At 27.2% G+C, this 25,971-nt stretch overlaps 1 protein-coding gene across 3 annotated transcripts; it reads right to left on the bottom strand.

The window, feature by feature from the left end:
* Positions 1–2,540: 2,540 nt before the first annotated feature.
* Positions 2,541–13,147, bottom strand: Prp40 (pre-mRNA processing factor 40). 3 transcript variants are annotated; one of them, XM_089219464.1, is made up of 19 exons: positions 12,898–13,147; positions 12,628–12,826; positions 11,376–11,430; positions 9,853–9,979; positions 9,640–9,788; positions 9,503–9,564; positions 7,775–7,962; positions 7,455–7,715; positions 6,370–6,598; positions 4,951–5,084; positions 4,772–4,886; positions 4,581–4,693; positions 4,410–4,517; positions 4,149–4,343; positions 3,767–3,811; positions 3,439–3,513; positions 3,274–3,378; positions 3,011–3,160; positions 2,541–2,890 (listed from the first exon to the last, which is right to left on the bottom strand). In XM_089219464.1, exons 1-19 carry the CDS (start codon positions 12,898–12,900, stop codon positions 2,756–2,758), a joined length of 2,448 nt encoding a protein of 815 aa, XP_089075590.1. In that variant the 5' UTR covers positions 12,901–13,147; the 3' UTR covers positions 2,541–2,755. The 3 variants fall into 3 exon arrangements, with proteins under 3 accessions (XP_089075590.1, XP_015370372.2, XP_015370373.2); XM_015514886.2 differs by lacking the exons at positions 3,439–3,513; positions 3,767–3,811 and having other exon boundaries at positions 12,898–13,146; XM_015514887.2 differs by lacking the exons at positions 3,274–3,378; positions 3,439–3,513; positions 3,767–3,811.
* Positions 13,148–25,971: the final 12,824 nt, after the last annotated feature.

Here is a 25,971-nt window from a genome sequence, read left to right as displayed (position 1 = left end):
GGAGAAATGTAAATTTTAATATGCGCCCCTAATGACTCTTAATGATATGATTCTCTCAAAAAAGTCACTCGATATCTCTGTGTCTACCTAGTTGTCAATAAACTTAATCGTGCCTAAAAACTAAGAAAATCTTTCAACATTGAATTTCACAAACTTATAGATACTTACTAGAGATCTTCCACTCAATATCAAACTTTTAATCTACAAATCATCCGCCCATCGATGACCTACGGAATTCAGCTATGTGGTAGGTACTGCCAAAACATCAAATATTAAAATATTCCAATCATTCCAGTCAAATTGCCTTCGCTTTAATTCTACTGCTCCTCTGGTACGTCAGCAATATCTCTCTCGCTTTGACCTCAAAATCCCAACCATTCATTTACTAGCCTCTCACATTCAACCATATTATTATAAATTCTCTAATTTTAAACCTTTCTTTTCTTATACTTCTTGATAACCCACTATGCAGTCTTAAAATTTGTTGGCCCAATGACCTCAACTTAAAAAAAAACAAACATCAACAACATAAACATAAATGTAAAAATAATAAATAAAACTGCAGTCTAGACTTATGAAGTAGGGTCATTACTCATTGGACACCCTCTTCTATCATTTTGTCCAGTCCTGTATTGTATTACTTGTAACCTCTTCTCCTTCCGTAACCAATTGAATACATTTTTGTTACATATTGAATCTATATAATATATTCTTGTTTGTTCTAATATAACCACTTAACTCTAAAACAAAAGCAACCATATATAATTTAAAACGAACAGTAGAAACTTAAAATTATTACCAAATGTTTATTTTATCATTTTCTATACAAGATAAAATTTTCAAAATTTGAGATATTTATTGACATTTCAATTTTTTTTTATTTTTTCATTTCATTAAAAAGCTTGAAAGTACCTATAACAAGTTTCTTCATAAGTTGTTATAAATACACTTGAAAAAAATTGAAGATATACACACACACTTTTTGTTAATAACCATTTAACAAAATTCATCAAAATAAATTTGCTAATTTAACACTTATCTCCACTATATCAACTGGACAACTATACCGTATTGCAGGTACTAGAACATTAATTACTCTATTATCTACCCTTTTTATTTCAGTAGAATTGGCAAAAACCATTGGTTTCTACAATTAGGGGAAAAAATTATTATCAACTTTAATGCCTAACATACTTTTTTTTAAATTAGACATTTTAACAAAAATATAGCATCAATACATGCCTGGTCTCGTTTAGAATTTTAAAAATTATAGAGTATTCTATAAATAAATCTATGCATAATCTTTCAAAATCAAAACTACACAGACACCAGAACAGCCTTAAGTATACCTGAGCATCTATATGAAGCACTTGGACCCGATCATGAAAACACTATCAAAATCATAAAGTTTCTTAAAATAACCAAATTGTATAATCTTATCTGAAATTTGTATTTGTATCTATTTTGTACTTGTATTTTTTATCTTTTCATCTTTTTCTCACTTCCAATGCTGTACTTCTATATTTTAACATCATACCTTTATAAATAATCTACATTGTACTTAATATTCATAATGTTATCTAGCACCTAATTTAATGTTTACATTGTACAATATGCCAATAACCTTAGTTGTTGTGGCTTTAATAAAAAAAAAAATCTTTCAAAAGTGTTTGAAACTTAAACTGATGTCTACAGAATGACCAAATGTCTGAATTATTTTGATTATTTCCTTCATGTGGTCATCACCACATTAAAAATAAATCATATGAAATAAAAATAGTTTCAATAAAAAACACTGAACATAAGCGTGTTAACAAATTACACCCACTAAAATTTTAAGCCCTGGGATCAATTCCCGTCTTTCCCCTAGTTATAGGTATAATATTACCCCTAGGGCACACCGGCATTATAGGCAATGAAACCGTGGATAAATACGCCAAAATTGCTGCCTCAGACAAAGACACAAATGCACTAGACCTCCTTCCATACGATAACTTCAAAAGCTCCACAAAAACCAACATTAAAAAAAAAGACAAATCCGATGGAAAAGCCAAACCACTAAATTAAACCAGATCAAGAGCACAATATTCAGATGGGAAAATCCTAACCTAAATCAAAAAGACGAAACAACAATAAATCGCCTAAGAATCAAACACACCAGGATAACTCACGGATTCCTTATACCAAACAATGAATCCCCCATCTGTGAAACCTACAATACACAGATTACAGCCAAACACATCATCATAGGATGTCATATATACCAACAGGAACATACAAAACTCAACTTGACAGTTGGCGGAAACACTAGAATAAATCCTCAGACCAAACCCCGATCAAAACACGATAATTATAACCTTCTTAAAACTAGCCAACCTTATAAATGAAATATAATTGTAATTGTAATTGCTAAGATAATGTAACATAATGTAAAACTCAAAAAATTGAAATTAGTATAAGAGATTAACTAATGGTCCTTGCTACCCAGTTATATATAAAGATCAATAAAAAAAAACAAAATAAAAATATTTACCATTCAATTTCATTAACACATTTTTATATTATGATTTATTTTATTTCATCATTTCCATACAACAACCATTTCTATATCATAAATATACATTAAAATGGTCATGGCAAATTTAAAAACTTGCAATCGATTATACAAAGAAATGTTTCCCATCATAACAATTTATTTAGGAAATAAATTATAATATCAAAACGTAAAATGTCACTATATACAAAATAAATTGATTCAGTTCATTTCATCATGCAACTGAGCAAGTAATGCTTTCCGCTTTGCTTCTAAATCATCATCACTCAATTCGGTGGATTTGGAATTTTTCTTATTTTTCACATCTTCTAAATCGGATCTCCTCAGACTCGACGACTGCAAAATGGAAATAAAAACAAACCAAAAGGATCATAAATGAACAGGATTTGAGTTTTTACATATAATTATTATATAATAAGCATGCACTATTCAGTTTAATATAAATTGAATATCTACCCTAGAACGAGATCGAGTTACAGGACTTTCAGAATGTTTCTTTTTTTTCGATTTCTTATTTTTTCGCCTTCGGTTCTCACCATCACTTATGACGTCAGGCGAATCATCTTTGGTCTTTTTTTTATACTTGTATTCAGAATCAGTGGATTCCTAGATATTGTCATTTACCAAAATTATTATTAAATAATGCATACATCATATAATTACTCTCATACACACACAATAAAATTATTTGTCAAAAATGCATTTTATTTTTAACCTACCAATGATTTTGATCGAGATTTCTTTTTATGTTTTTTATTTTTCTTTGATTTTTTCATTTTAGAATGATGATGATTACATACTTCTTCTGTATCAAGTATGAATTCCTGAATAATATATGAAAGTTAAAACATACACAACATACATTTATCAAGAAATTCACTTACATGATCAAATTCGTGTTTATTTAAATAATCAGTACTATACACATCTAAACATGTATATTTTTTAATTAAATTTCTCTAAAAAATTATAGAATAAAAAAAAATGTTTATCAAACAATTATATCATATTATACTTTGATGATTAAATGTGATTATAAATATGCATATATATATAGAGACTGTTACAGTGTTATATAAGATTTCAATTAGTGTAGACTATTATAAAAACATTTCTTCACTATTCAAAAAAGTACAAAACACCATAGGATATATGCTCATATAAATATATATACATACAAGTTTCATTTAATTTTAATTAAAACATTATTACCTTAAATATTTCGTTTAACTTTCTTTGTACATTCTTAAAACAAATCTAGAAGTTAGGAAGATTTTAAAAATAATATTTTTCAGTATTTATTACTTTAAGTTTAACTACTTAGTAGATTATAGGTACCCATTAACTTTCCATTTTCAAAATAAGAAAAAGAAATATTTTTAAAAAGTATAAAAATAAAAATTGAATTAATATCTGGTCTATATACATAACAATTAACATTACTAGATGTTAATAAAATATTTCAATCTTAAATTTTAAATTGTTTTATTATTATTACATATTATATAAAATTGCTTTTAAACACATTTACTTTACCAATATAACAGCTTAAATTTATCAAAATTAAAAATGTATATTACAATGTGGACATTACCTTAAAAATACGAAGTCTTTCAGATTCTAAAGTTATGGCTTGGAAAGCTTGATGGTTCTCAATTTGTCCACGTACATCATCCCAATTAGATTTATAGTCCACATCCATTTCTTTAAGCAAAGAACGGAAGGCTGTTTCTAATTTCCGCTGTCTCCTATTTTCTTCTCGTAATCTTTCTCTTTCTCTTGCTTCAGCCTATTAAAAATTCAACATTAATAAATAGTGAACAAATAATATTAAAATTAATAACTTTTGAATTACTTTTTCAATAAAACCATGATAAGCCAATTTCACATTACCAGCATCCAATGTTTCTGATTGTTTATCTAAGCAAACTATTCGAGCAAACTCTTCAAATGTAGTATTCACCTAAAACAAGTTAGATTGATAACTGTAAATAAAAACACTAAACAACAGTTTAAGCTAACTTACATCAATTATAAATGAATTTTCCTTGAGTATTTCTTTAATAATTTTTTTTTCTTCATGAAATCTGGATTTCAAATCTTCCACATAGAATTTAAAAAGATCTAAAGCTGTAGAACCTATACATTTACAATTTAAATTAGAATTCACATTAAACAATGATATATTAATGAATAGTCAACAAAACTAAATATTACCAGGTTGGCCAAGAAGAGCTGAAAATCTAACATCTGTACTTATAATAGGATATAACTCTTTCCACAATGACATTGATGTTAATTTTCCTTGTTGATGGAGTTCTTCCAAAAACATCTAATTTACAATAATTATACAATAAATAAATTCAATAAAACACTAATTCAATTAAAATACATACACCGAAGTTATCACGATTTTTACGCTCTTGCTGTTTTCTTCTTCGTCTTTCTCTTTCTTTATCATGTTCCTCTTCTTTTTCCAATTCTCTGATGTGTTCTTGGAATACTGTTAGAGCATCTTCTTTCTCCATGCCTATAATTCAAAATTCATTGTATATTTAATGATAATAACATTTTTTTAATGTTTGATCATGTTAGGTTAACTTATCTATTATTAAGTGGTTTAACATTGTGTATAACGTATGAAATCTATCATAAAAAGCTATAGATCTGAATGTTTTGAATAACATTTTAACATTTTTTGTAGAAGCTATTCATTAAAACTTTTATTTTATTTTATAAATCTTTTTTTAAACTTAAAAGATTTCTGCATTTACTAATTTACTAATTAATAATAATAATAAAGTCACTATAAAGTTCAAGATGATAATGGTTAAGAGGATCCTACACTCGCATGTGTTGTCTCAGTTTTACAAGTGCATAACATCACAAATTTTACACTTCACAGATCACGTTTAGTTCGAATAGCTTAAATTTTAGAGTGAAATAACCTCTCATAAAAATTAAAGGTAACATTATTATCTAGGGTTTCTCATAGTCTTTTTATTATATTTTAATTTTAAAGCAAATTATGAGTATCTAAAATTGTAAATTGTTAATATATCCTAAAATACTCTCTTTAAAATTAAAATATAATAAAAACCCTAGATAATGTTACCTTAAATTTTTATAAGAGGTCAATTCACTCAAAAATTTTAAACTAACAGAGCTAAACGTACAATTTGCCAAGTTATACACTTGTAAGACAGAGAAAACACATGTGGGTGCAGCTCTTAAAATTCAATACAATCAAATTCAATACCATCCTGATAGAGTTTACATACCATGCTAGTAATAGATGGTTGTAGATCATAGTAGTATTTGTACATCATTTATTAGACACTAAATCTAATTAGTATTGACATTATCCAGGATGTGATACCCACATGTGTTGCCTTCATCTTTCAAGTGCGTAAAACAGCAAAAACTATTTAGTGTGGGAAAGAACCGAGAAGTTTACAGTTATAACTAAAAAACCAAATTTTCAGAATGAAAAAAGGAGAACTTTAACTGTGCTACAGCGTTTTTATTTTTTTGATAAGACCAATATAAAAAGTCATTTAAGTTTGAAAAGCTTAAAAATATCAAATTTTTTAAAGTATTATAAGTTTCTCATTAAATATATCAAACAAATAAATACCCTACAACACAGAAAATATTATCTTCTATATTGTGTTAATTTTTTATGTTTCTACTAAGAATACAGACTGAGTGGTTTCTATTCTGCACTAACCAGTTTATGCAATGTTACACACTTGTAAGATGGAGACAACACATACGGGTATCATATCCTCTTAATTAATTTAGTTAAAAATTACCTAATAGTTTTGGATCATTAACAAAATTTTGATTATTAAGAAGCATTTCTTGAACTTGATGCCAAGTGGTAGTATGATCAACTACTGTCATAGAATCCAATACTGCTGCCAATTGTTTCATGTTACGTTTTTTTTGTAATTTAGATTCTTCTTTTTCTTTTTTAGCTAAATTAAACATGACATCATCATATACATCACGGCGATCAATATCTGACACATTCCTCCATATCTTAAATAGACACAAAAATATCATATTAATATAAAATAAAATAATGACAGTACATTATATTTTGTAAAAGAATTATATCAAAAAATGTTCATCAACAAATTGGTAATAGAATCACAAGCCAGTGGCATATCCAGGGGAGGGTTAGGGGGTAACGGGTAATAACACCTTCATAAAAAAATGAATGATTAAATTTTTTTAGATAAAATGGAAAATAAATAAATAATATGTAGGTAATGACTAGACAACGATTTTTATAGAACCTAAAATTGATTGTTTATGTTAGAATTTCAGTATAAAATCTGATATGCTGTGAAACCTACTATGATAGTAGGTATAACCTGTGAAATAAACAAACTAAAGTAAAAGATTTTAACATTCCTTTAATTTAGCTTGCGGTTAAATCTGTATTTAGTATGCTAAATTTTAAAGTTCAAAAAGTCGTGCTTTCATTTAACTGCATTAGAGACGATTTCTCCAATTCTAATTGTTAATACTTGTTAAATTCGGATACTAAAAACGCATTGATTTTTAATGCATTTACTAACATATTTTAATCTTAACTTAAGACTATTATCAAAAATCAAGAGCAGAACTAATAGTATTGACTTAACAAACTAATAACTACCAAGCAATAAACACTAGCTAATGACCAGTGAGGTACAAGACATGTCACTTAGCAAATTAATTATTTTTCTATTTCCCTATGTTATTTTTAACCAAATACCCAAATTTACAAGAAAAAAAACTTAGCGATAATGATATCTAATATAAATATCAAAATCGTTGGAGAAGTCTGGTACATGGCATTGATTCTTTATATCGCATTGTAGATCATTCTTTAACATTATTTACTTACATCTAAATGCTCAAATTTCTCTTCTAGTCTATAGTACTTAGTCTTAGATGTGACATCTTCATTTTTCATAAGAAACTTTTCTAGATCCTCTTTAGCCTTTTTAGCTTTTAATCGATGTTCATCTTTTTCGTCTTTTTGTTTTTGTGTTTTATACGCATTAAAAAGCTGCCTCTTTTCATTTAATTTCTTTACTTGTGGATAAAGTGGATCACGACTGATAATTTTTACAGTTTGATCCCATGACGCATTACTTGGAATATTCTAAAATTTAGTATAAAAATATTTTAAAAAATGTTAAGTATAAATCTTTTGATCAGTACCTTTTTTTTAAGAAGTTCTTTAAATGCATCAATTAATTCTTGTTTATTTTTCAAAATTGGTACTTCTTGTGCTTGGAATTTGGATTTGGATCCTTTGCCAGATACATTATTGGCAGGTCTATTTTCATCAGGAACAGCTATAGAAGCTAATGTAGCTGCCATTGCTTGATCCATGGCTGATCCAGCATCTTTAAAATAGACAAATCAATAATCTCTTATCAAACTAATTTTTTTAATTGAACGATTGTTTATAATTTCAAACTCTCATTTATACAATTTTTTTTTTTATTTTAAGCTTATTATTATACACAATTTATCAAGTAAAACAATGTAAATACCAAATGATATTAAAGTTTATAAACAAATCGCAAAATATAGAGAACATTAAGATTTAAATATCCATTTATTTTCAATAGCAGTCATTAATTATAATCGAATGATTAAAAATTAATTTCAATATTCCCTCTGTTAAACCTATACTTAAGATAGGGTTATTAATTAAAATTTATAATTGAGCTTATAAAGATTTCTTTATCATTAAAATTTTTCCTCAGAACATAGTTTGTTTTTAAAAACTTAATAAATGATAATCATGGAATGTTTGTTAGTATGCTTTCATATGAAAAAACACAAGTTTCAACTATTCTAATCTGGCGTTTAATAAAGAATTTGAGAAATGATGGAAACCAATTTCATTTTTCATATCATACAAAATATACTAAGATAGTAAATACTATCTACTACTACATCTTTAAACTAAGTACTAAAATAATATTAAGAGTTAACTATTCATTATTAATTGTAATAAATTAGGAAATATTTCAAATTTTAGAATAATAATTAATAGTATCCAATTACTATTATGCATAGACCAATAGCTATTAACATATAGTACAGTAGAACCTTAATTATCCAAACAAATTGGGACTGGACCAAATTTGGAGATCTGAAAGTTTAGAAGCTAGGAATGTTTTTAATATTATAAAAAATGTAGTCAGTTTATATATATTAATATATATCTTTACTAATTTCATAAATATGATATTGAACGAAAAATTAATATTTATAATTTTAAGTGTAATAATTATTATTATTGCTATTAAATTTTTATATACATGAGAAATAAATTCATGATTATGTATACAAACGCGATAGCGTTTATTGACATTAGTTTATATAAATTACATTTGATATTTTTTCGGATAACAGAGAATTTGTATAATCAAGGTTGAACCGTAACTGTATAATGCCAACCCAAGAGTGGCATTTATTATCAAAATACAATTTTAAAATTGTTTTAAAAGATAATACAAAATAAAACTTTCATGTAGACCAATTCATAAATATCTGATATGTGCTGAAAAAACCTTTTAATTTTTGTTTCTCAATAAAAGTTTTTGAAGATAAAAAACAGTTAATATTTTAATAAAAAATATCATCAATATTAAATGATGTTTTAAGCTTAAAATGTAAGGAATGATATAAAAAAGTGATCATGAAATTTCTTTTAAATTTTTTATCAAATTTAAATAAAGATTATTAATTTAGCATTAAAATTACTTTTCAGGCATTAATGATTGATCTGCATGAACTTGTTTTTCTTACAATATGTAAGAAATAAAGAAACAAATCTTAGAGTGGCATCTTCTAGTGAAACTTAAGAACTAAAAAAAAAGAATATAAAATGTATTCAAAATATATTAATTAATAATTCGTATTATTCATTACCTATAGAATCCATTCCTCGATCAATAGGAATTTCCAAGGACTGCTGTATTAGAGGAGCTTGACTAAAACCATTAAAGTATTAAATACGTATACATCACATAATATGTGTCAGTTATAGAAAAAATAATTATTTATACATTATTCCCTGTTCAGAGGCAATTTTCATTTTTAATTCTTCTAATTCAGGTGGTACGGTCCAACTTGCTTCTTTTGTATTAATGTTATGATAGTATGTAGCACCAGTTTCTGATTTGTATTCTTTCCATGGACATTGATCTAATAGTAGCTGAAATAATGAAATAAAAATAAATTATGTTGATAATTTAAAGTATAAGCAATGGTTTACTAACCTCTGTTTTTGTTTTTAACTCATCTGGTTTTTCCCAAGAACTTTGTTTGGTTTTTGAGTTATAATAATATAATCTGTCATCTGGAGCCTTATGTTCCGTCCATTCACTTGTAGGTTTAGTTTCATCACTATACAAATTTGCACACATTAATATACATAGGAAAAAAATATATAATATTATCCTGCAAGATTTCATTTGAGAAATTATTAATAATATCACAAAAATGTACATCTAAGCTAATTATGAATAGAACGAATAATATATGACACATAATGTATTAATAATATATATAATAATTTGCAATAAAATAATGAATTAACTTAAATAAATTAAATATATTGTAAAATAAAATAAATTGTTTTGTACACCATGCTTCTAAGATATGTTTAGGTTTCAATAAAACCAAGTAATACCACTTACTTACCCAGAACTCATTTAATATCATTCACCCAAACAGTTAATTTAATTTATTTAAAATATTCTATTTCTATTTATTAATTAAAATAATGTTATTAACTCAAATTGTTTAATATTAATAATGATTTATTGTTCAATTATGATAACTCTTACCAATTGTAGTCCTATTCACTCGGGTGTCACCACCAATCTTAGATACTGTAGTACTGACATTCAGCAAAATCAATAGGAATCGTGTGTGGCCTAATATCAAAGTTTATCATATTTAAAGTGTAGAATGTTAAGGGCCAGTTATCAATATACATGCATACATAAAACGAAAATTAACAGAATTCAATGTCTAATAAAAATGTTTTAATTTTGGTAAATAGAAAATATTATTATGCCTTCAACAAAAATCATAAACATAACAAAGAAAAATAACTGTATTTTAACTATTACCTAGATTTTTTAGTGTTTTTCTTATTATGATAATAGTGAATATGAATTTAAATGAATACATTTTAAATATTAATATTTAATTTAATTTAATAAGTAAGATAAATTTAAATTATAAATTATAAATATATATTATTATATACTTTTAAACATTATTTGAATTAAATAAAGTGTTTAATTAAATTCATAATAAAGATATTATAAGCTAAAAGTAGAAATGATAATACACAACTTTAAATTTGAATTAATAAGTTTATTATTTATATAGCAATTTACACCAATAATAATCACTTTTCCATAAACATATATTACATTGTTATCTTGAATTTTTTTAACTTTTTACAATACAAAGCTTGAACAAGAAAGCAGCCATCCATAAAAAAATGGTTGAGGGAAGAGCAATGAAAATAATGACTATAAATTGGTATGCAAGAAAATTAATGGTAAAAGGTAAAAAAAATGTTTTCACAATTTTAATCTGAATTTTATTTCTATTATAAAAGGTGTACAATTCAACCATTTTTTTAAGCTTACTAAATGTTGCAACTGTTTAATTCATATACAAATACTTAAAAAATATAAATATGTAGTGTGTTATGTTAATTATAATAAAATATGGTCACTAGATAAGATAATAAACTAACACATTAGGGGAAAATTTTACTCACTTTGATGGTAGTGAAATGGATTTGTTAAAAGATACTGGAGCTCCAACAATTTCCCCTGTAAACAAAAAAAAAGATTATTAATAGTTTCACTTTAAAAACTCAGTTCTTAATGTAACTTAGAAACATAAAAACCTAATACCTTTTTCTTTTTTTTTTTAATTTACACATCATACAAATTGCTTATTATACAAGCATTTTTTAGGTATAATTTTTTTTAAATTCTTAGCCATACAAAGTAATAACATTTAATTCAAAAATTTAGTTTTTAAAAATATAGTTTTATTTTAAATTAGCGAGTATTTTTAAAATTAATGAATTAAATATTTTCTAATGGAATCACTAAATAGGATTTGCAAAATTATAGTGAAAATATGTAAATATATAAAATATATAAATTTCTATACATAGCATAGAACACTTTGCAATATCAATTTGTGCCTTGCCTAATTATTAGCCAAGTTTTATGTTACTTTTAACTTTAGTTCTCTATGTTAACCTTGATATTAACCATAAACTATATAATACTTAGTTATTACATAGTTTTAACTGTTACTAAATGTATTTGTTAGTTGCGGTTTAGTATAATATATATATATATATATATATATATATATACAGGGTGTCCCATGGAGATCTGAAAATGTTCAGATAAAATATTTTTTGAAATTAAAATGTTTCTAACATAAGCTAGATCGTAATTTACTTAACGAAAATATTGTAAAAAACTAAACTATAAAGTAAATAACTAAAAGTTGTAAAAAATATTGATTAGAACAAAATTCATTTCATTTGTCAGTTATCTGAGGGACACCCTGTATACATCTATATAAATATTAACATGTTAACATATACCTATTTATTACATTCTATACACAATCAGAAATTGAATAACATTCAAAATATCAGTCAAATAAAGAATAAATCTAGATTCTATGTAGATATGTAACACAAGAAGACTTTCTAAGCTTAATACACAATACTACAACAAAAAACTAAGAATAGTGCATAAATATATAAATATGATACATAATTTATGAGTTATGAATAATGTTAGCTTATCTATGAATACAATTTGATGTCCTAAGTATGAGAACACATAATACAAAAATCAAAAGGATATAACATTATCTACTGAAAATGTATTGGGTTACAACTACTTAGGTACAATTTTATTATTATAATTATTATTTAGAAATTTCTGAAAATAGTAATGTTCTCATAAACAAAATAAGTAAATTTAAACCATATTAACCTGGCAAGTTCATGTTGAATGGAGGCATGAACGGAGGTGGCATGCCCGGTGGTCCAATGCCCATTGGTGCCGCAGCCATGAAGCCGGGTGGTATGGCACCCGGCGTGAAACCCATCTGAGTCGATGGGGGGAACGCTGGTGGCGGTATCATCGGAGGGGCTATACGGGTATTCAACGATGGTCCGGAACTCGGCGAAGCCTGTAATAAAATCGATGCATAGCATGAACATGGGTCACTGTCAGTGGACGAAATTCTTCAGCAACACTTACCATTACTACGACTACGATTTCCAACGATACATCAATACAACAGTGAGTGGATCATCAGGTGATGACGTTGGACTCTCAGGCAGACGACATCGGAGATCAGGTGAACTGAGATCGTTGACTAAGGATCAAAACGACGTAGTGAAACATCAAGCAAATGACAGCTTACGAAAGTATAACACTCCAGTAAGTATTTCTAGATTAAGAAGGTTGAGCTGTTGAAATTTGTTCGTTTAAGGCTCCAGGGAAAGACTTTTTTGTTATGTTGTTGGTGCACACGCGAATGAAGTTAGCAACGGATACACACAAACGGATATGTCGCGGTGCTGCGGCGGCGCAGACCGGCAATGCTCCTTCGCTTTCACGATAAAATAATATTACCACTACCGTAGTTCCAAAGAGATTCAATAGCATACACCGGCACACCGCTAGCCGTGGTTGTTATCAGCATGCTTTTCGAGAGGTTACGACCACCGTGACCACTAACCTACCCGAGGTAAATCGTAAATAACTTTACTGTGATGAGTGTGATGGTCATCTCGCAAATCATACACATAAGAATATATTGTCTTGTCTATGGCGCAAATGCATTTTAAATATTGTAATGTTGAAATTTGAAATATTGTAAAGTAATTCATGAAATATTTACGGAGTATTTAAATTGTATACATTTTATTGTTTATTACAACAGAGTAGGTATTAGGAACATTTGAAATATTCGCTCATCAATGTATGTCTACTTTCATAAAACGTTCACTGACAACTACTGCTTAAGAGGACGTCTAACCCGCATGTGTTGTCTCCGTCTTACACACGTACGACCTAGGAAATGTTAGTTCACTAGTTTCAATAGGGTACCTATCATAGGCGTGCGGCCTATACGGCCTGAGCCGTACCTGAGGGTGATTTCTTAACTTTCTCTAAAAAATTATGTTTTATTTTTTTATTTTTTTTTTATAAAATTTTTTGTATTACCTATATCTGAGAATTGAGAATGTTAGAAAACATGTTCTACAAAATATTCTGTAAAATCACGGTTCTATCTTTTTATTTATTATCTATGTTGGTAACACATTTCTGATAAGGTGATTCACGCCAAAATGTAACGCAATAGATAAGATTTGGATTTTGAATTATTATCAATTAAATTTACGTTTTAATTAAGAAACTTTAGCATTGAAAATGAATAATGATTATACTTATTTGTTTAAAACATTTAATATTAGTATTGATGAATTAAAATGTGAAATCAGAGTAATCAGACTATTAAAAAATATTCCAAATAAAGAAATGCCAAAGGTTCATAAACGGTGACTATTACTCAGTGGCATCGATGGCTAGGTCAATCTGATAGAGGAAATATTTTTAATAATTTCTATAAAACAATTGAATTATTTAGTATAATACCTGTCAAAAGTTGTTCCTGTGAGAGAGTTTTGTTAGGTTAAGTCTAAACTTCGGGTAAGTATATGAACCAAGAGCGTCTTGACAGCTTATGAGTATTGTACGAAACAGGATTATGGAGAAATAATTGAAGAAATCAAAGTATTAGTTCCAGGGAATCGCCGATTAACCTTATAAAGTTATAACTATAATGTGTTTTTGAGTGACAGATTTTTTTATTTGAAAATAATTTTTTTTTTAAATTGTTTATTTTAACTCAGTATTGCTACAAAATAACCACTACCTAAACTAACTACTGAGCACCTATTAAGAACAAATTGTGCCATACCTGTATTAAAGTTCTGTGCACGCCTATGGTACCTATTGTCAGTTTTGATATTAGTGTGAATCCACCTATTATCAAACTTTTAGGTAGCAACATTATCTGTGTTCTCTCGTTGGTTTTTTACGATATTTTAATTTTAAGTAAGTTATGAACATTTTAAAATATTCATAATTTACATACCCATAACTCAGTTAAAAATTGAAATATCGTAAAAAACCAACTAGAGAACACAGATAATGTGGCTACCTAAAAGTTTGATAATAGGTGGATTCAGTGGATTCACTCCACGGACTAAGATAGAAATATAGAATGGACTGATATCGAATGTCTTATCAGTGTGACACAAATGTTTCTCTAGACAAGGTACCAGAGTACACTACATTCAGCGCCATCTATGGAGAAATAATCGTAACAATTTTATTTCTATGAACTTAATCATTTTATTAAAACAACTTAACAACTAGTAAGTTAAAACTTAAAACTGAAAATTCTCTAAAAATCTAATATAAAAATATTACAAACCACAAATTGGCATCTTACAATTACAACTATACATTATTAAGTGTTTACTAGTTTTGAACATTTTTCTATCGTATATTATTATCACTAGATAGCGTTGAACATAGTGTACTTGTGATAGATGCGCAGTGTAGCGGGGCAGAAACATTTGGGGATCAGACCCCACCACCTCGCCGTCCCTACCGTTACCAGACCATTCTATCTTAGTCCGTGATTCACTCTAATATCAAAACTGGCAATACCCTATGAAACTAGCGAACGAACATTATTTCCTATGTCGTACGTGTGTAAGACGGAGACAACACATGCGGGTGCGACGTCCTTTAAACAAATCGCAAATGAATAAAATATTGATAATTGATATCTTATTGATGAATAAAATAATTCAAAACGTTTATGGCTCACAAAAGATATTGCAATCAAGTCGAATTTTCATCGACGATCATATTATTCAAAGATGACATTTTAAAATTGTCAATAAATGTTTCAATATCAAATAGGTAGCCTAGGAGGTACCTACCTACCTACTTAATAAATGATAATTGCGGCCATGTATGAAAGTAGGTGAAAATTTAGGGGATTTATTGATTCCGCCGAAATTACCTGCTTAGGAAAAAGGTTTAAATTATTATATATATATCTAATATTTTATGTATGAACTTGCACAGTTACACAAAACATTTTTCTACTGTTTAAATGAACATCCATGTAAAGTAATAAGTAATTATATACTTAATTATTTATATTCATCCGTACATATTATACCAACTAAGAATATTTGAAATAGGTGACTGGCTGCCAAGCGTCTACTTAATATATACATACATAATATAATACAGGTTCTATTAAGTTCATAATATATAGGTAATAGGATATATGTTATATGTAAAGATATAAAATATTAATGTTATAACTTTTTAATGAGTAAGGGTACCTAGTTAGTAGTTAAATACCTATTAATATTGAATTAAATTAAATTAAATATTCTTGTATTTAGTTTTTCTATTTATCCATAACATAGCCACATACCACATAGGTATTATATTTTACATTTTTCTTTAAAAATTAATCAATTGTAAAAAGTTAGTGTTTTTCCGAATTCCATCTGTTTAAATAAACATTATACAAATAATCAGTCGTACAATATGCTACAGGCACAAAAGAAACAATAATTCTTGTGGAACTGAACTGGTCTACGACATAATCACGGAATGCCGCCAATTTACGGATGGACGAAGAAATTCAAACGTAAGTGGTAGGTAACCCATCACGTTGGACGCATCTCTCGGACCGGACGGACGCTACCACCATCGCACGGGTTCTCAAATTCTTAAAAAAAACTAAATTTTTATAATAAAATCTAAAAATAAATTGTGCATACTAAGTGTGACTAATGACCTTTGCTGCTGATGTCAAATATGTTCAATAAAAAAAAAAGAAACTATATATATTTTAGCCAATGGTTAGATACTCCTACCTACAAAGAAAAAATTATATGTGTGCGTGCAGCCACATTGCCACCGTGTCCGTGTGATAATATTATAGATTGTCAAATCATCTTTTTCGTACATATATAATCATTATTTATAATATTATACGTAAATATATTATAGTAGGCACATATCTTGCAAATTTCTGACTCAACAAGAATTAGTTAATTTAGTTACAATGATAAAAACTAAAACACCTTATGATATAAATCGTTTAAGATCGTAAAAAAATCAAATGTGTGTCATTATTGTAATTTGTGAACATAATAAAGTGTTACAATATGCAAGATGCAACATGTATTATGAAAACAACTTAACAATATTCTCATTTTTCATTGTGTTAGCAAATAAGTATAATACTGAATAATTGTACATTTATATTTTATGGGTCAATAATATAAATTTAGAATTAAATTATGTAGAGATGTAAATTTGAAACCACGGCTATGGTAATATAAAATTTAACGAGATTATATTATTCAAATTAGTAAATTATACAAAAGTTCTGGAAGAACTTTTAAAACATATTTTTATTTAATTCATTAGATACAAATTGAGTGTCATATCATGAAACTTATCGTTTATACAATTTTTTATGGAAAAATCACAAGTACACTTATATACTTACCAATAGGTATAACACAATTATTTTGCAGCACTTTTATTTTAACAGCATTTATTTTATCTTTATTTGTTAGAGAATAAATTATCTACGATACCTAATATTAAATTAATAAAATTATTGTAATAAGTAATAAAATATAATTATATGTTTATTATTACTATCCATGTGACCAATAATAAAATAAAAAAAATAACTAAAAGAATAAAAAATTAGATTTTTGTTAAAACGTATTAAGCAAGCTAGTGCGAACTAACATGAGAACAAATCCTCGATGTTGTACCTGTATGTGGTTATAATAATTTCGATGAGTGTAGTTTCACTTGTTGTTTAAATAGTTTTATTTACTATTACTTAAGAATAAGCACACTTGGCTTGGCATTTAGTATGCTTACAGTAGTAACAACTGTTGTTGTTGTTTTTAACATACTTGCTAAATAACCAGATTTCGATAGTGTGAATCTATTTGAATCTATTGATGAACATTAATTTATTAAAATAGGTCAAAAAAGGTTTATCAATTTTAGACTTTTGATGTTATATAAATGAAAAAGTCGGCTTTACCAGCGAAAAAATAAACAATTATAAAATACAACGTTAGATAAGTGTATCTCGGTTCGAGACGTTCGAGTATTGTATAATGTATATATTATATATATATTATATACATATATTATATCTATATATCATAAAACAAACCTACTGACTAAATTCTATACTCATAACTTCGGTGGTTACGTCTAGGCTATGATTAATCAGCCGTTAGTCAGTTATTATTTATTAATCAATCAATACGTCATGGCATACAGATTCCAATACAGATTATTATGCAAACATGTATACATTATTCTTATGTAGTTATGTGTGTATCAAAATACCAAATATATATGTTGATGTATAATCAATATTCATATTATCCATAGTTATGATTATCAAAAATACATGAATGAAAATATTAATATGATTATTAACAATTTAAAAATATGATATTACTTATGAATAATTAAAAATCATGTGAATGCAAAATCATTTTTAATTTTATATTCTCCGTCGTTTATCTTCATCTCATATTTATCTTAATATTATCCCCGTCCTCAATAAATAGTTTTATGATAACTTTTAAAGTGTAAAATATCAGATTTATATTCTATCTGTTAGAGAAATTATTTATCCTAAAATAAATTATTTGGTTTACTGAATAATACCCCTCGTTTAAAATTGAATAGGCAACCAAATATACACAACCTATTTGCAATATGACGTTATTGAATACAGTGTTTTGGAACAAACTAACATAATATTCAGTGGCGTATTTACGGGGGGGGGGGGGGTCCATGGGGTCTGGACAAATTTTCGATCGTCTCTCTTGGCCTGACCCGTAGCTGCAACATTTCTATCATAAGGTCTTGAAGAACTCTTTTCGAAAGACCTACAGAATTCCAGTGTGTGTTTGACTTTGATTGCATGAATAGTCCAAGTTTTGAATACAATATGTAAATTTAGGACTTGAAACTTTTTTCCATTATGTACAATAGTATCATTTACTATACAAAATTAAATGTAAATAAATATTTATGTGAATTCTAACCTGTTTATACCACGAAAATATTCTCACTGTTCCATGGTACGTCAATAATGACTTATAAATTAAATTATTGTCCAAAATAAGAAATATTGATTACAATACACATTTTTTTTTTAAATATTTTATTCGATATTGATTTAAAAAAACAAAATTAGCCGTTGTTAGTAGGTAAACAAAAAATTACGAATAGTAATATAAATGTGTGATAAAATATACTTAGATATAAATAAGGCTGATGTATAATATAGTCTTCTCTAACAATCGTTTTAATATTCAGTAATAAGTTATCCACTATAATATATAAACAAAAATAAATAATATTAATATCAACATTGTTATTATATAAAAATACGTATTAATTATAATGCATATTTTATAGTATAGGCGATTTGTTTTTGGCAAAACTTAGTTCAACTTCAACCAAGTGTATTAACACTATAATAGGAGAATACATTACTATATATACATTCTAACTCGTTTTCCGTATATGCAATGATTTATCAATGAACGCTATTATTTATCACATCTATTATTTACAGAGTACTACTAATAACACTCCACTAGACGTCTACCGTCTACTATACAGCGGAGCGATGACTTCCTCGGTTTCATATTTTATCAAATTATTCCATTTATAATATAAAGTCATGATTCATGAATGTGTGATAATACTATTGTGCATAATAGTTATCGCATTGATGCTTCCTGTGCATGTTTTTTATAAATATAAATTTGTTCGTATTCATTTTGGCTTTTGGGATAGTCGTATTTTACTGTTAAGCATATACCATATATATATACGATATATATATATATATACATTTATATAATTCACCTCCAACCCACACGCTATAATGTATAGTATCGACATAACAAAAGGGTCGAGATGGGAAGTTTCTTGCTCGGTCCAATGCTCGGAGTTGTGTCGATTTACAAAAACCAGTCACGTGATGCGAAATGCAACTAGGACTAAAGGGAGGGTCTAGAATGTAATTTTCTTCGTACGAGTCCCTGGAGGTTTTACCTACTGATCTTTCGTTTATCTACCACGTGAAAAAATGCGATGGCCACGAAAACAAAAAAAGGGACGTTAAGAAAAAATATATATCCCTGAAGCTCTCTCTCTCTCTCTCTATATATATATATATATATATATATATATATATATATATATATATTATTATATTATTATATACACACTCTGCCTTTTTTCTCTCTAACAAAATAGATATGTACCTATTTTTTCGCATTGAGTAGATATTACATAGATTTCCTTTTAATAAGCTGCGCATGAATGATTCGAAATGAATCATTTCTTTATTATAATACATATATAAATAATATGTGACGTTTTGGCACTGGACTGAAAATACCACCATTTAAAATATAACAAAATATTCCAATGTGAAGTAGTATGCATTATGTATTTATGTAATGTAAATAGCAAGTACATAGTTTACTATAATAATTTATACTAATATTACATAACATATAGTATTATCTGTATATATATATGATAAAAATATTTATATATTATAATATACAATGTAGGTACAGCTATAGCAGACGGGGGATGGCATTTTATGCATAACTGGTATAAAAATGTATAAAACTATTCGATCATTAACACAAATACTGTAAGACTTAAATGATGTCGTATAAGTACCATTGAGTATAATTGTATAATATATAAATATGTTTGATATTTTGTACTATTTCTATACTCAATGGAACTCCCTAGATTGGAATTTATTATACATATAAATACATAATATTTCACCATATTATAAATTTGTAATTTATATACAATCATTTAGTTCAAAACAATGAAAACAATACATTATAATATACCTATAATAGTTATACTATTTGTAGGTATATTATTATCCGACTCCTCCGAGTGGTGAATTAGTAATTTTATAAATGTCATTGCTAGCCGAACAGATGGCGCTACGGATGTATTCTCCTATTTCACTTCTCAGTTTTTAAGGGTAGTTAAAAAATTGACTTGATGATGTGATATTAAAAGTTATACACAAAAAAACTACTTGTTAATCGAAATTATTTTCAAAGCCAACCGGTAACAAGCATATTAATAATATTATTAATTTCAGTGTTCGTCATATCGTACATCCCGATCGCTTCAATTATTTCCAACGTACACTAATCAAAAAACACAATTAAACTATATCACTTTACAACTGTTTTTTACTACAGTTACAACAGTGAGCACTGTTGAAAAACCTACTTTTATTCGCACCTTCTATCTCTTGTATTGATGTTCAAAGAGTTGTAAGGTGGTTAACTGATGATATTGAAGTTAATTAGTGTTTTGATTGAATTTGGGTGAGAGCTGAAGAAAATCTATTTGATCAGGATGACTATATTTTATTTTAATGTTTTCATAAATGTGACATTCATTTATGTACTTCTATAATATGTTTACTGTTAGGTGAAATTCACTTGAGAGGCATATTTTAAGTTAATTTTTATCGATATAAGGAAGCTATATGTGTGTGGTTATGGCTGATAAGTTACCTAGATATAGGTATGTCTGTTATATCGTTTAGTCTTGTGTGTTCGGAATTTTAATTTACTTGTTACTATTATATTATAATTTATTATAATGTTGTAGTGATAAAATATAATTTTGTGAGATACTGAGATGGGAAACAAAATAAAGGGTTATCCATTGGCGATAGCGGCAATGGATAACAAATTATAAGGTGGCAGTCAATTAAATTTTAAGTCAATATTTTTTTTAAGAATTTGAATATAATGTTGAATTAATAATATAAAAACTTTAGTTCGGATATTCCATAAAATATTTATTTCTATATTTTTTCTTCTATTAATAATTTATGTTTAATTAAAGTATAGGTACATTGTGACGTACCTACTCTTATTAAAATACTATCATTTTTTTTTTATTCATTGCTGAAATTATGCCAATACTATTCTTAAACTTAAGTTAATAGTAATTTATTGAAGATTGATATTAAATTAAAGAAATTCTCGTGAACTGCGTAGTTATTTTTTATTGGAAAATAATTTATATATATTATGTCAAAGACCAATTTTATTTGAGTATATAATATTATAAGTATCTAACATGTACTGTCATTTCATTACTTATATTTATACGTAACTATAGTAAATACCCTAATATAGTAACGTTTTAAAAGTAAGTTACTCATCACTGCAGCGTTAAAATATCATTGAAATCACTTTATTCGATATAGTCGACAAGTTTAAACTTTAAAGATATGCTCAGTGGCGCCGATCCTTATATGTCCTGCAGGTATTGCAGGTGCAATACCTATTAATGATGGGTGGGTGTAATAAGCCTACGAAACACAATGGCTAAAATTATTTTAATTTATGAAAGTTATAAATTATTTTATTTATCATCATAGCTAAAATTACGAATTAGGATGAACCATAAACCTAAACGCTAACAATTGATAATTTCCGGGGGGGGGGGGGGGCTTCGGCCAACTATTATGCTACCGGTTTATATACTCTACTATCTCCCTTAACACGGCCCTACTGGCAATCTTTAAATGTACTTATAACTCTTAGTTGTTAAAATTATAGATAGATGAGTGGAAAAAAATTGAGGGGCAGTCGCTCAATCTAATGTAGGTGGGTGGGTCTTGCTTTGCAGGTATGCTTTGCAATACCTACCTCTAAAAACTGACTTCAGCGCCACTGGATATGCTCAACTACTAATATTGTAATATAATATTAGTAATTTACGTCCGTTAGTAATTTATATACTTATAGTCTTGTGTATATATAACTTATGGATTATTCATATGAATATAATATAATAATATAGGTTTACACTACAACAGACGGATGACTTAATTGTACTAGAACTATCTATTTATAATATAATATTATTATACGTTCATAGGTACATCATGAGCATTTTTAGGAAATAGATGACGTAAAAGGTAATAATTTAATATTAAAGACTAGGCATATTAAATATGCTCTAATAAAAAATTATTGTATATTTTTATATTTTGTATTCCCATTTGTTCTAGCGTTTATACAATTTATTGTACTTTTATTGCGTTCTTACATTTGTTGGTACCTATATATTATGATTTAAATTATACTACACTATCCTTACTCTTATTCTCAAATAATTTTCGATATAACTCTAGTTTTTAAACGTCAACATAATATTTTATCTACATTTTCAATTAAATTTCATCGTTCGCATTAATTTTCTACGTGGTAGGTAGGTACTGTACTATAATATAATAACGTATAGTAATTAAATATTGACGGCACAATTACGTTATACGGACAGTATATAATAGTCTCTAAAGTTTAGACAAGTCTGTGAGTGAAGCGCACTTGTACTATGCACAGTAATACCATAATATATTATAACGATTCATCTACAACATGCAGTGGTTTTCAACTGAAGTGCCACAAGTTTTTTTTATAATTATAATTATTTTTTTTATTTTTTATTGAATTCAAGCATCTACAACTATAATATATTAATGGCTATAAGCGTTTTGATCATGGCTGAGACATGTGTCGTGAAAATTGTATGTAGTGCACCGTGTTTAAATAAAGGTTGAAAATCATACTGACCTACAATAGTCAATATAAATTTTGAATAGTGCAATAATGAAGTAACCAAAATATTTAAATGTACAAGATTTAAGTTTTAAAATTGCAAGATTTTTAGAGGAATAATTTTTTTTAGCAATACTTACATAGTTACATATCATTTTAATAATATCTTGTGGTGAGATTTAAATTTTAAGTTTTTCAAATAATTCTAATTATTTTCGGTTTTGGTTGATCCCTGCAGTATCTATTCGCAAGACATTTGTAGACAAATATTTGAGGTGTATTTTTTTAAATTCCTATTTACAATAACTAAAAATAAAACTTAAAAAAATAGTAATATTTTATGAACAATTATTTCCATTGATTTTATGTTGTTTCTGATTTCGACATGAATTTATAAACTACATTCTATTAATTAACAAAATGCATTGGTTTTCGAATTTTCGAATGTAGATTTTTAACTATTTTAATTAATATTTTTTGCAAAATAAGTCTAAAATTGGACAATACTATAACGTAGTAATACGACCTCTATCCATTTTATCTGTTATAAATAATTCGGTCCACTGATCTGTATAGAACAATATAATGTATCATAAAACTGAAAATATACAATTAAGTAGCCCTCCTTATATCGCAAGCCATTACTGAGTGTACATTATAGTGGCGTATGAAAATGGTTCCTATATGTAATATTAATACATTATTTATGTCACGGTTCATATAGGTACCTATATCATTACGGTTTATTATTTTTTCAGGTTTAACTTTGCCGATGTTGATACAGCTTGCAGTACGACTAGAACTCAAACCGTTGCGGTATCCAACAATATTTTTCGTTATGCGCGCTTTCATATAAAATGTTAAATAGGTACCTACACATATTAAATATTATAATATATTATATACGCACACACACACACACACACCGCGTAATATACGTACATGCATATTTGAATAGGATGACGCGACCCTTCCCCGCGGATCGTCGCGCTTTTTTTTTTTTTTGTTCATCCTTCAAAGGTTATCGAATGAATTAAAAAAAAAAATATATATATATATATATATTATATTAAATAATAATAATGAAAAAAAATGTACCGTGAGGGTTATATTATCCCGTCGGCGGGGTGCTGCGCGCCCGTCATCGTCTCGCGTGCATAGTTCTCTCTATACGCAGATTATAATATATAATAATATAATATACCGCGACGACGACCCGGACTACCTATACAGTATACACACCGCTTGCATATACATATATATATATATGTATGTATTATATTGGTAATACTATTACAATAATACGACATTATTATTCAGACACAATGCAAAACAGGCATGGCACGTTCCTGAACAACGGGTATGTATATGTGTACATATATAGGTAACACAATATCCGTAAATACATATATGTACGTATTATGTACATAAATATATACAGGGCGAGTCACCAAGCAAGATGCTAATTTCCATATTTTCCTTTATTGACGAATTTATTCAAATTTTGATGTTTGAAAATCTTAAATAATATAATATATACTAGGTACCTATATAGCTATAACCAAAGACTATTTATTATTTTAAGATTCTTGAATTTATTTGTACCTACTATTTTGCAAGTTCTGATAAATATGGTGGCAATAAAAGTTTTCCTTTTTTAAAACCGTAGCCCGACTTTTACTGTAAATTATTTAACGGATAATCTTTTTTTTTTTTTTTTTTTTTTGACAATGTTGGTGTAAGTTACATCATGTAACTAACTTAAAATATGGACGTGTAGTTTCCCAGTTATTAAAATGCTTATATAAGAATAATAAACCTCAAAAATCATTTTACAAAAATCTAAAATATACGTTACATTAAAACAAGTATTTAATATTTATTATAATTGGAGATTTTTTAAATTATTAATTATGCGAATGATTAGTATGTTAATCAAAATTTTAAATTATAAATTACTCATAAACTACTGGTTCAAATTTTAATCTGATAAGTCAACATTTTTTTATTTGATAATAACAGAAGAATATATATTTCTACAGGACAGTAGTACGTATTATACCAAAAACATTAAAAATGTCTAAAATTTGGCCTTTAAGCCTAGGTATTAAAAATTATTGAAAATTAGTTTTTGAATAAGTACCAACTTATAAAATGGGGAAAAATAGAATGAGCTCAGTGAATCACCCTGTATATATATCGTGAATGCGGAAGTAAAATCTACATACATACCTACATATTATATAATAATATTATATATATATATATATACATATTGATATTATATACCATAGTTTATACTACCTGGCCACCGAACACCTTGTGCTGCACCAGCAATATATATATATATATATATATATATACAATATACATATATTATAATATTTCTGTATATATATGAGGACCCGTGAGCGACATCTGCATGAACCCGTTCGTCGATACACCACGTCGCGCGCGTATCATCAGAACCGAATATAAAAAATATAAAAAAGAAAAGGGTTAGGTATACCAAATTAATCATCATCTGCCA

The sequence above is a fragment of the Diuraphis noxia genome, unplaced genomic scaffold (genome assembly GCF_037042655.1).
Source record: "Diuraphis noxia isolate RWA-SAM2 unplaced genomic scaffold, SU_Dnox_SAM2 contig0002, whole genome shotgun sequence".
Taxonomy (NCBI): Eukaryota; Metazoa; Arthropoda; class Insecta; order Hemiptera; family Aphididae; genus Diuraphis; species Diuraphis noxia.
The sequence above is the reverse complement of the archived record's forward strand: the minus strand, read 5'-3'. Positions and strand labels throughout refer to the sequence as shown.